Here is a 12412-nt window from a genome sequence, read left to right as displayed (position 1 = left end):
CTTCGTGCCATATTAAAGAAGGACAGATGAAATTTGGCCTAAATCTGAAAAAGAGGAATCCAGCTGTTCAGCAAAGTCCTGCAGACTATCTAAAATGGTAAAGCTTACAGTTTGGTTCTATCTTTTCTGAGACAGCAAGATCATCAATCATCTATTTAAACAATTTCTGGAGAACACAAAATAGGAAATTGAAACTGCAGTGCACATAAATAAAAAACTAGTTGTTTATTCCAGCTCCCTGTGATTGTGGCATTGTCCAAACAAGAACCACATCCTGAAATAATAAGAGAATTCCAGCCATGAATTAATATTTTTCTGCTTGTCTTCATTCTGAATAAAAATCTCAGTGTGACTACAAAAACAAGAAACCAGAGGACTGATGAAAGCATTCCATAGAGTAAGCTCAGTATATAATGATAGAGGTGCATGCAAATGTACCATTCAAAGGCTAAAAGCAGGCCAACTTCCCAGTGATTTTCTTAACTGATGAGACTAGGAGAACAGGCTGAATCCATAATAGGAATGATATTTATTTCAGATTTGGTAACTCATCCATTTAATTATACTGTATTGATCACGTGTTTGCTACAGAATTGATTTTTCCCTAATCTCAGTGAACTGCTTTCTATAGGCTCACTCTCTTATGCTTACTACTGTTAACTACATATATTTTTCAAACTTTGAATGGCAAATGCTAGAAGAAAAAATGGATGCATATGAAAATCTTCAGGCACTGTATAGTTAGATCTGCAATGTATCTTCTGTGCAGCAGTTTTGCAGCCTAACAAAAACATCACAATAACCTGAATAATTGCGTACTGTACTAGAATACAAAGTTACAATAAAATTAGTCTTATTTACCTTTGGTGTACTCAAAGAGAAAATATTATTCACTCTCAATATTTTCCAAATGTGAAGAAATAACTGTAAATTGCAAACAGTAAACATTCTGTGTTGAAGAACTCTAGGGACCACTTGTCATGCATGCAAAATTTATTACTTTGTTCTTTTTTTCAGAGGCAGGTGAGCAAAATACAAGAAACACTACAGCAGTCATCAGATTGGGTTTGGGTGATTATCTTAAAGATGACTGTTTGGATAGAAAAAGGAATATAAATAAAAAGCACATAACAGATTTCATTGATTTAGCCCACTCTGAGTATGTAACTCATCAAGGTGTTTAAGAACATTTAGATGTGTTGTTTGAATAGCAATCCATGTCTGTCAGTGCTTTGAATTTTAAATTCTTGCATTAGCTTCAGGGAATAGCAGTGGGTGTACTCAGTTGTATGAGGAAGAAAAGATAAGGAACATCAATATATAAAAAGCAAGAAAAATTGTCTTTTTCAAAGTGTTAATTATTAGGTTATGAACCAAAAAGGAAATGAGGTTACATGATTGAGACATCAAGAAGAGACTTCTAGGTCTGACACAGTCAGAAACCTACAATCTATCTTCTACTCATTCAAGTTGGTTTACAGGAGGCTTTAGAAAGGAAACTACAAAATGTTAAAAGAGCAAACTTTACATCTCTTGGAAGGATGCTGAAAAGATCAGGAATGCAAGTAGTGCTCGTTGTCCTCCCATTTGGAAGCTGGCAGCCAGGAAGAAAAAGGAGAGATGAATCAGTTGAAAGACTGGCTTTGTGGATGGTGCCATGCACAGGGCTTTGAGTTGTATAATCTTGGACAGGCCTTTGAGATATCAGGCATTTGACATCATGTGGGATGCAACTGACCAGGAGGGGCAAGAATGTTTTGGACAGCAAACTGATTAGCAGAACTTTAAACTAGATTTGATAAAGGAAGGGGATGGACTTCTGGGTGACAGAGAAAAGCCAGGGAATGCCGTCACTAGAAATCAGCAGGAAAAAACTCGGATTTATCCCCAAAGAACTGAGAATGGCTTCTCAAGGGGGGTAACACTGCTGATAGCCACTTTCTATCACATTTGAAAAGTCTCGGCTGTCAGGCAGAAACCACAGTGACTGGAAAAAGGGAAACATCACTCCCATTTTTAAGACAGGGACAAAGGACAACGCAAGGAACTACAGGCTGGTGAGCCTCTGTGTCTGCTAAGATCCTCCAGGAAGCTAAATCAAAGCATATGTGAGATGAGGAGGTGAGCCAAGACAGCCATTGAAGTTCAACCAAGGGTGGATTGAGCCTGATTAGTGCGATGATGTTTTACAATGTAGTGACAGCATTGGTGGACAAAGGAAGGGCAACAAATGGCAACAGATGTTACCTACCTGGCCTTCTCTAAGGCCTTTGGCACAGTCCAACACCACATCCTTATCTCTAAAGAGGAGAGAGAGATTTTCAGATATTTATAAGTATTGGTATAATCCCTCTCAGTCTTCTCTTCTCCACGCTGAACAGTCCCAGAACTCTCAGCCTTTCTTCGTAAAGGAGATTCTCCAGATCCCTCATCATCTTCGTGACCTCTGTCAGACAGTCTCTCGAAATTCCTTCTCTCTCTTGAATTGAGGAGCCCAGAACTGGACACAGTACTCCTGACGTGTTCTCACCAGCGCAGAGTAGAGAGGGAAAAAAACCTCCGTGCTGACCACACTCTTTTTTAGAGCATCCCAAGACTCTAAACAGATGAATATTTTCTTTTTTGTCTCCCAATTATATCTGTGCATTGCTTATGCCTAATTATGTTTTCCTCATAAGTGCTTTCCAATAAAATTGAAGCCTTCTGCTTAAGCTCTTGTCACACATCTGTGTCATACTTGTGATGTCAGTTCAGTTATAATTAATCATCAGAGAGCTTTATGATCTGTCAGTCAACACTTATCTAGGGAATTTTCCTATTTATCCAATTGAATAGGTATGCACTGTTAAACACTCCATGTATTATTTTCTTATTTGTATATTTGCCTGGTATTGAAGCACTGTACAACTTCAATTAGTATGTATATACTAAAAACAGGAGAAAAGTACTTCTGAAATCAGGTAGTATTATATATATTATAAAAAAAGGATCTTCCAGCTGGTCCTATCAATGTATTTTCATGTAAGCTTCATATATAAATGAAGTATTGAATTGTTATTACAAATCTTAATGTGGATTGTGCCTCGAGTTCCTTTTTGAGTTAGTATAAATTTTATTATGATTTCCCCGCAAGCCTGGCAGGAAAACTCATTTTGATGAAAGATGAAGAGCAAGGAGATAAAAGTTGCACCATATTGGAAAGAATGCAGTGTAAACAATGACCGTGTAACAGTTTGAACGTAAATCTTCCTCTCTCTGAGGAAAAGAAAAAAAAAAGACAAAAACCCTGGGACATGTCTCGCTTAAACATTCACAGTAAAATTTGGATTTGCTGATTATATCCCAGCAATATCTTGTCTTGCACAAATTTCTGTCCAACTAAGAATTAATTATAGATACTCTACAATAGGCTTCTAAAATTAAAAACAATAATAAACAACAAGAACCTTAGAGAAGACTTACAAATTCTTCTCTGCCAGCAGATCCTGAGAATGCAGGTGTAGAAACTGGTATGTCAATAACACCTGTAAGAGCTTACAAAAGATGAAGGACGTTGATTATGTCCTGTCACTCTGATGATTTTCTTTAATTTACTTTACATCACAAAGTCCAAATATGAAGAATTTCCAAGAATACAGATATTGTCATCAAAGTTTATTAATCCTCTTGAATACACGTGTATTTCAGAAGTTTTCAGTTAAAATGTGACTTCACACTACCAACATGATTCAATATATTTGGTTACATATAAGTTAATACTGGAAATTTTTTAAATCTCTGAATGATATTGCTCCACCAAGAAGAAATGAAATCATTCACTTAACAATTGAAATGGCTATTTGGTATAAATATTTTTGAGTAATGTCCAACTTCACAAGCATCTGAAATCATTAAGCATGCGCAATGTGGCCTTGCACAGAGCTCTCATATAATCTAGAATTAGCAGCTAAGCTCCATGTCTCTAATCCAGAGAAATTTCTAGAAAAGGGGCTCAGAAACTCTGATGAAGCTCAAATCAAGATAGTTATAAGCTCAACATAAGTCACGTAGTGAAGAAACCATTTTCTTACAAATGTAGATGAAAAGACTTGCCTATTGGATGTTCAGGATGTTAAATTATACACAGCCTGAGAGGGTGTACTATGACTTTTTTCCAAATTGATCAGATTTCAAATATTCACGTGGAACTGAGGAACTATGTGGCATCTCATGCTGAATCTTTACTAGATGAATCAGATTGTTCATTGCATTTCTTCAAAGGTACCTACTTTTGTTGATCAATCTCACAGAAATTTAAGCAGGCATGTTAATCAAACAGGGCTTACCTTCCCTAGGACCGAATTTAAACTCAGGCGAGATAGTTGGTCAATTTGACAGCATTTATGGGGCAGAGTGGACTTCAAAAGCTAGTCTAATATGCTAATTACATGGTTAGCTACCGCATCCAAAAAAAAAAAAAAAAGCAACTGTGGATATTATGGATATTCTGTTCATGTTTTTATCTTGTTCATCTAAATATTTAATTGAAATTACTCAGAAAGACAATCTGTCTCCTCTTACTTCCCAGCTCCTTTATGCATTTTATGGCTGTCACATTTTTTTCTGGCAGACAACAGAAATCTTGTTACAGGAGGCAACATAGTTTTGTGAGAACATACAATTGAATAATAATATTTGGAGAAGTTAGGTGACTGCAAGTTAGCTTACACACAAGTGCACGTTTATGTAGACAGTGGTAGGCTCCATATCTCCAGACGATTTTCTCAATTCCACATCAAATTGACAAGGTCTAACAACTGTGAAGTTTTTAATATGAAAAGCACTTGTCAACATGACTCAGTCAAGGAACATATTTAAAAACACAGAACTCAATTACACTTAGGATGTTGGTGTCTTGCTAAGGACAGCAATTTCAGGTGCGGCAGAAAATTGAATGCTAATGATTTAGAAGTCCTAACTAAGACTCAGCTTTTTAATGAGAGGAAACAGCATTCAAATAAGTACTGCTGAATGTTTTAAAACTAAATGCCGTGCTTAATCATTGATCAGGACAGGAATGTCTAGCAAAGATGTGAAGATGTGAAATAAAAAGGTGAAGAGCTAGCTTAGATTCAGAAGGATTCAAGTCATTTGAAAGGCTTGCATTGAATATTCAAACTTAAACAGCCAGTAAAATTTAGGCCTGCTTATTCTCCACAAAAAAAAAAAAAACCCTGATACTTAACGTTACTAACACATATATCCTTTAAATCTGCACTTCCTTTCGCTCACATATTTCTATACTGAATAAAGATATGTCTTTAGGTTGGTATGTCGTGAAGCTTAAAAGGGTTTTGGTAAATTCTTCCCAAGAACTCATTGTGGCTCAACTTCATTCTTAAGGGAGATTTATCACTGATTTCTTCTAGGCTAGCTTCCAAAGTGTTTGAAAAGTATTTTCAGTGTTCTCATTTTGAAGTCTCTTATTGTAATGTTAGCTGTAAAAACTCCAACAAGTCAAATGCTAGCACAGGAAGATTCACATGCTGATACAACAAATATTATTGTATTCATTACAAACTGTCTATAAATTAGTAGAAATTAGTAGGTTTTCCAGAGAGATCTCAGCAATAGAAGAGTTAGAATTATTGAAGAAATAAAATTAGTTGCTTTTTTTTTTTTTTTTTTTTTTAATCTTGGCAAAAGGAGAATATGAAGGGCACAGGACTCATTGCAGAACTGGGAGTGGTGCTCAAGAAACCATGAAAAAGTGCCTGGCTAACACCGTCTTAGACGAAACATTGACTTTCTTGTAAGTGTAGTCTAAGAAAGGTTACAACAGCATCAGAAAAATCTCAGCTTCACAGGTCATGTCATTAGAGACATTGTGAATTTAGGATTGTGGTCTCTGGCAACATCCCACATCAAGTCACACTGAATACATAGTCCAACACACATTCCCACTTCTTCCTTGAGGGTGATGTCTGACTTGGTATTACAGCACAAATAGTGTAGATGCATATCAAGCATGCACATACACACCTCTGAAGTGCTGTGCTGAATAGGAGAGAGCATGAATACAAACAGAAGACTGAGAGGTCTGACACAGAAGAATGAATAAAGTGTTACAAGGCTGTTAGGCATTGCTGAACTTTACTCCATTACTCCATCACTCCATTATCATGATAATCCCTCCAGCTCTTTACAATTTTTCTCAGTACCTTGAGATCTCCTTCAGTTTTCCAAGACACCAGCTAGCATTCAACTAAACGTACTGAGTCTAAGAGCTGGACAACATAATGTTGTGTGAGCATAGGTGTGTCATCAGAGCCATGGGTGAACTGTGTGTTTCACTAATCATTCAGCGACGGTTCGTCAAGGGATAAACAGGACACTATTCCTCTGTGGCTTGTTGGCCCAATTAACCAGCACCATTCCCAGCTTTGGGAAGTGCAATGTGTATAAATTTATAAATAAATATTATTTAGATATTTGCCAAAATTACTTATACATATCAAAAGGGAGATGGGAGGTGGATGAGGCTAGGCTGTTTTCAGTGGTGCGCAGCAAAAGGACAAGGAGTAATGGCCTACAACTTGAACATAGGTATATCTGTACTAACATGAGGAAGAACTTCTTCATGCTAAGGGTCTTGGAGCACTGGAACAGGTTGCCCAGACAGGTTGTGGAGGCATTCAAGTCCAGGCTGAATGCCTACCTGTGCAACCTACTGTAGGGTACCTGCTTTAGCAGGGGAGTTGGACTCAACGATCTCTTGAGGTCTCCTCCAGCGCCTGCAATTCTGTGATCCTGCTTAATGATAGTAAGTAGTGCAAAATGGATATATACTGTAGCATGGACGTTTTGCTTCTTTCTGCTCCTCCCTTGCTTCTCTCCCACACCATTAGCACTGGTTATAGAGATACTGGTTTGAAAATTATCCTTATACTAGTCCTTACATTGCTCTGACTTGCATCAATAAAAGCTTGGTGCTTTTGGTAGTTTTTGTAACATTGAATCTGGGGCTCATAATGTACTTTGAATTCTTTTAAGGTGTCAGAAGGGAACTGATGTTGATATTTTATTTACATTTGGAGATCTTCAGGCATTACTGTAGCTAAAGAGATGCATAAATAATGGGTACTCTTTGTATTGTAACAGAACCTTCTCTAATCTGAAGCTTGAGTACATCTTGCCAATGACAGAATCTGAGCAGAAAAATAATTCTACATGCTCATGACTGCCAGGAAATTAAATAAGTATATTCCTTGCAGGAAAAGAAAAAAAAAAAAAAAGGTATACTTTATCCTAAGTACTCGAGAAGTTTATTTACATAAATACATATTTTTTAGCACATATTATAATTAAAGTAGAATTTGTCCAGGTAGCCTAATAGTTATCCAGGCAGCAAGCCCAGAGAGACAAAAACATAGTCTGGCTGTTTCACAACACTACAAGAAAATTATTGACACGATTTATCATCACTTTATCTCAGTTTTACACTTCTGGAACTTCAAGGCTCAGGGAGCTGCAGCGGAACATTGAAGTGATAAATCAAGTACCATATTCCACTCAGAGTGAAAAATAATCACTATGAAAATATTCTGAAGTGTTCCATAGGAATCTGAGGAGCAGACGGGGGAGCAATTTGAGTGGGGACATTCTAATGTAAATCAAGCGTTGATAAATGCTTTCTTCCTGTAGACAAATAATAATCCAGAAGCAAAATGATTACAAACTTTAACAAAAAAGTTACCAACTTTTTCAACAACTTTCCCACAAATAATTTTCCCAGGTAAAGCATCTTTACTCTGCCTTATCTAGAAAAGCTCAAAACAATAGGTACCATTTTAAAATGTAAAAGAAAGTTCGGTCACCTTCAAGTGAAATTCACATACTAGAACACTCATCTATTTCTATAATGGAATTATCCTCAATATAAAAATAGCATTTACATACACGTTTGAACCTTTTTCTGTTTTAATTGTTATTACTGTAATCATGCTAAACATACAGAATGAAATATTTGCATCAATGGCTAGACTATTGTTGGATTTTAATTCCTCCTAGTATTTGATGTCTTTTGAATCATTAAGATCATTTCAAAAAGACTTATTTTAGCGAACTTCTGCTATTTAATATGCATTATAATGTTGACTATTTTGGCTCATCTTTTATGAACACTGAACATTTTCTCTCAGTTTGATTCCAAATCAGTATTCACACTTACAATAGTTGCTAATTAATAATAGCTAGTCAATAATTGCTCATTAATAGTTGCTAGTTAATGATATGAACAAAGTATAAGCATGTAATTAATTCCATAAATGTATTTTTATTTTCAAAACACTGTACAAGCTGGAATGATGTAATAGCTACATGAAAATTATTATGAATAGTTTGACAGCTGAATAAAGTAAGGGATTTATTTAAGTGCTATTAGTTAAGAAAGTCTTCAAGTGGTATCTTTGTAAACAAGGATATTATTAATCCAATACTGTACATCCTGCAGCTTTTAAAAAGGTCTTGTTTTTTGGTTACCTTTAAGGTAATTGAAACGGTGGTAAACTTTTTTATACAGCTATGAGGTTAATTTGACCAATGCTTTCTCTTTTTCTGTATGTTTTTAGATTTGATGCACAAGAATGTGCTACATACCTTCTCATAGATGGCAGAACTTATCAAAAAGATACCGGTTAATGTCGTGCTGAATCCTGATGCAAGTTGACAGAAACGGATGAGCTCTGTCAATGGACCATGAAAGTGCATTTGCTCATACCATATGTATTAGTCACAGTGCATAAATTTACGAGTATTTATCCATAAAGACCAGATTTGGAAATGTTCTAAACATTATTGAAAATCCCCTGCCATGGATTTTAGATGTTAATGTACTGCTTTGCAGAAATACATATACATGTATAATAAAAAAGTAAATGCACAGTGTCCCCCACCATGCTCCCTCTCATCTACCTGCTCGTTCCTAGTGTCACTGCTCAATCTTTTCTACACTACTCTACAGACTTTTCCTTGCTCCTTCTCCAAGTCATTTTGAAAGACCAACCTCTTCTGTGAGGCAGAGGATACAGGATTAAAACAAAACTCATCATAAGTCCTTTTATTCAGTCGTTTTCCCTTTGGTTTTTCAATATTTTTGTGCTGTATTTCAAGCATTTTGGAAAATAAAATCATTTGATGTCTGTATCTTATAGCATATTTTTCAATAGCATATTTGGCAAATATGAAACAGTAAATCTTATGAACCTCACATAAAAGGAGGTGGACAGAAAGCCATAATTACTGAGTCTACTTGATACTATACACTATATATTGCAGATCCAGCAGATTACTTAGTCTCTGTAATATTTCTTACTGGCTGGATTTAGTTGTTTATCATTAAGAGTAATCAGTGAAATTGAATAGATAAAAACAAGTAGGCCATTTACACATGGCCTTCATAGTTTGAGAAGCAAAGTCACTATTCGACAGGTAAACTGCATGGATTTAGTTCTGGGGTTTTTATACATAGGAGCAAGCACTTGTTTTAACATGAAGAAACAGAAAACTGTCGCCACTCTAACTGGTAGCCTTGCAGTTTTGCATTACTAAGATGGGACTCTTTGGAGGATGAAAACAAGGAAGAAAATATAATTCTTTATTAAAAAGCTACATACAGAGAAAGGACATCAAAAAGATGAATAGCTTCATGCTCTGAATCCCACTTCTGAAAAGTCAGCACAAACTGAGCAGAAGCTGAGCAATTGCCTCAATGGAACGGGAGAATTTCCAAGTATTTATGAAATCATTTCCCAAATCCTACTTTTTGAAGTACTTTTCTGTATAAGATTTTCTCCAGAATGTTTTCTGCGATACATAATGAGTTAAAACAATATTTATCTTCACAGACAGTTATTCTTTTGCTTCTCACATTAAAAAACAGACAGGAATTATTTAATAACATTAAAAAAAGGAGATATTTATAAGAAATAATCTATGGTGCTAAGATATATAAAAATACCCAGCATACCTAAAAGAGGTTTCAAATATAAAATGTAATGCAAACATCATTATGTTGTAAAAACAATATTAGAAAGGCAAGAGAACGAACACTGAAGGTTTACCAGGTTTACCAGAAAGGTAGTAGAAGAGAATATGATTTCCATTCTATAAGTCATCCTCTTATAATCTCACAGCTACCAGTTTCATTAAAATACATTGTAGATTAATCGTTTGAGACATATATGTCACCAGATTTGGCACAGCAGTAAAATGCTGCTCTAAAGAATGTGCCCTGGGAAAACACAGGGTACGATCCTGTCAGCTGCACAGAGTAATAACTTATCCATCAACAGTCAATTATTAGACTATTACTAGAGAGAAAATTTGGTGAGATGTGCTACAAACTACAGAGATGAGTGGCTTTGCTCAGGAGAAATTGCAACCTCAAAGGTCAGCAGATAGTGCTCGTTTTTCTCTGCCTCAGGCTTTCAGCCTTCATATTTTCCTATCTTTCCCTTGGGAACAGGGTGAAACGACAACGTGGATATCAATTCCTTGCACTTTTGATGGAAATAAATCACCCCTTCCCACATGGATTGTGGAAGAGTTTCTAATTATCTACCATTCGATTAAAACAAAGACAGAAATAACGGGGAGGGAAAACAAAAACAGAATACAGTGTCACCTAGGAGAAAGCAAAGGTAACAGTCCTATGGTGCATTTATTTCTGCCTTGTTCATTCCAGACAGGTATAGAATTACGTTAGATGTTTTGCTAATGCTTCTTTTTTTCTTTTTTCACAGACATTGCTATGTGTTTTAATCAATGATTCCATTCTTTTGCCTCTGACTAAACCCCATTTTTGTACTGCCACAAGACATACAACACAGGTAATGAACACAGCCCTTCTCTTCGCTCAAATGTTATGCAAGATTAAATATTTACAGAAAACTGTTCAGAAGATTAGTATCACTTCTCAGAGCTCCCATGGGGCCACACAAAGTTACAGTACAATCTTTAATATTCATGTGGGGTAGTCAAAACAGTCTATATGGTAGGACTGGTGATCTACTGCTCCTTCCAGTGGCAAGGCAAAAAAAAGGAAGGAAAGAAAACACCCAAAGCTTAGTGAAATCAACTCCCTTTTCCCTCAGGAAAGGCTGAGAGATCTGGGTCAGTTCAGCCTTAAGAAAAGAAGGCTGAGGGATCAGAGTGTATAAATATCCGAAGAGTGAGTGTCAACAGGATGGGGGCCAGGTTCTTTGAGAGTTGATCAGCAACAGAACAAGGGGCAACAGGCACAAACTGGAACAAGGAAAGTCCTGTCTGAACCTGCAGAAAAACTGCACTGTAAGGGTGGCACAGCACTGGCACAGGTTGCCCAGAGTGGTTGTGGAATCTCCTTCTCTGGAGATGTTCAAGACCTGCCCAGCCACTTTCCTGCGACATTTACTGTAGTGAACCTGCTTGAGCAAGATAGTTGGACTAGATAAACTCCAGAGGTCCTTTCTAATCCCTACAATTCTGTGATTCTCCACAGAAATTATTCCTGTTCTCAAATAAGGAAATACTAAACATGAGTGAAACCCATAAAGGACTTAATTCAGCTACTTGAAATATTTCTCATTTAATTGACACATTTGATTCTTAAATGAACTTGACTGTTGTCTTCTGAAATATCTCTTAACCTCTTTATATTGCAACCTAAACGATTTAATTATCAAAAGCTTTCTAAACACTGCATTTCATAAATTTATGATGATAGCAAAGAACTCATCACTCCAGAGGCACTACAGTAATGCACGCGTACTTACACTGGTGATTATAGTCCTCTGTCTCACCATGCAAAACTCTGCCAGTTCTTTCCAATTGTATCAAATAAATACACTTACTGTATAAAAAAGTGGCAGGTCAACATGTACTATCAGAAAGGTCTTTCTTTACCCTTGGCAACTGTGGTGTTAACTTTATACTCCCCTTGGACCATGGGAGGTTATGGTATTGCTTTCGGTGGGAACTAAATTTCACTTGGTTAAACCTTTACTGGAAAGAATTACTTCACATATGAGACAGTAATACTGATGTCTATCTGTAACCCTCTGGGAAACCCAAATTCCACGACAAATCTATGTTTTTGCTACCTGAATCATAGGTGGTGGCAAACCACATTTTAAATAAACTGTATGTTAGAGCTTAAAAATGTGACCCTCAAACAATAACTCACACAAACGCAGACAGGATCTCATGGGGATTCCTGGCAAACCACAGGCTCTGAGTGCTTTTAGAGGGGAAGAAGGTTATCAAAAGAAAGACAAATCTAACTTCTTTCAGTGCTATAATATAAAGCTGAAAGTTTTGTTGGTGGTGTTTTTGCTTTTTTTTTTCCAAATAAATTATAGAATTTACTACAAAATCTTTCAAAAATGCAGAAAGA

The 12412-nt window shown here is 36.3% G+C and overlaps 1 protein-coding gene across 6 annotated transcripts in view; it reads right to left on the bottom strand.

The window, feature by feature from the left end:
• Window positions 1-12412, bottom strand: part of XRCC4 (X-ray repair cross complementing 4) — a 173973-nt gene that overhangs the window by 43408 nt on the left and 118153 nt on the right. The window contains exon 8 of one of the 6 annotated variants that reach the window (XR_006169607.1): window positions 3463-3533. The exons of 4 other annotated variants lie outside the window; for them this stretch is intronic. Coding sequence is in view for 1 of the 2 variants with exons in the window: in XM_042823083.1 (XP_042679017.1) it covers window positions 7653-7677 (25 nt within the window). In the remaining variant the exon portion in view is untranslated. Of the gene's footprint in view, window positions 1-3462; window positions 3534-7320; window positions 7678-12412 lie in introns of those variants that run through there. One more of the 6 variants, XM_042823083.1, reaches the window with a different exon arrangement.

The sequence above is a fragment of the Centrocercus urophasianus genome, unplaced genomic scaffold, assembly GCF_019232065.1.
Source record: "Centrocercus urophasianus isolate 14NV4802_14NV808 unplaced genomic scaffold, USGS_Curo_1.0 seq_21, whole genome shotgun sequence".
NCBI classification, from domain to species: Eukaryota; Metazoa; Chordata; class Aves; order Galliformes; family Phasianidae; genus Centrocercus; species Centrocercus urophasianus.
Note: the sequence above shows the minus strand (reverse complement) of the source record. Positions and strands in the feature narration are given on the sequence as shown.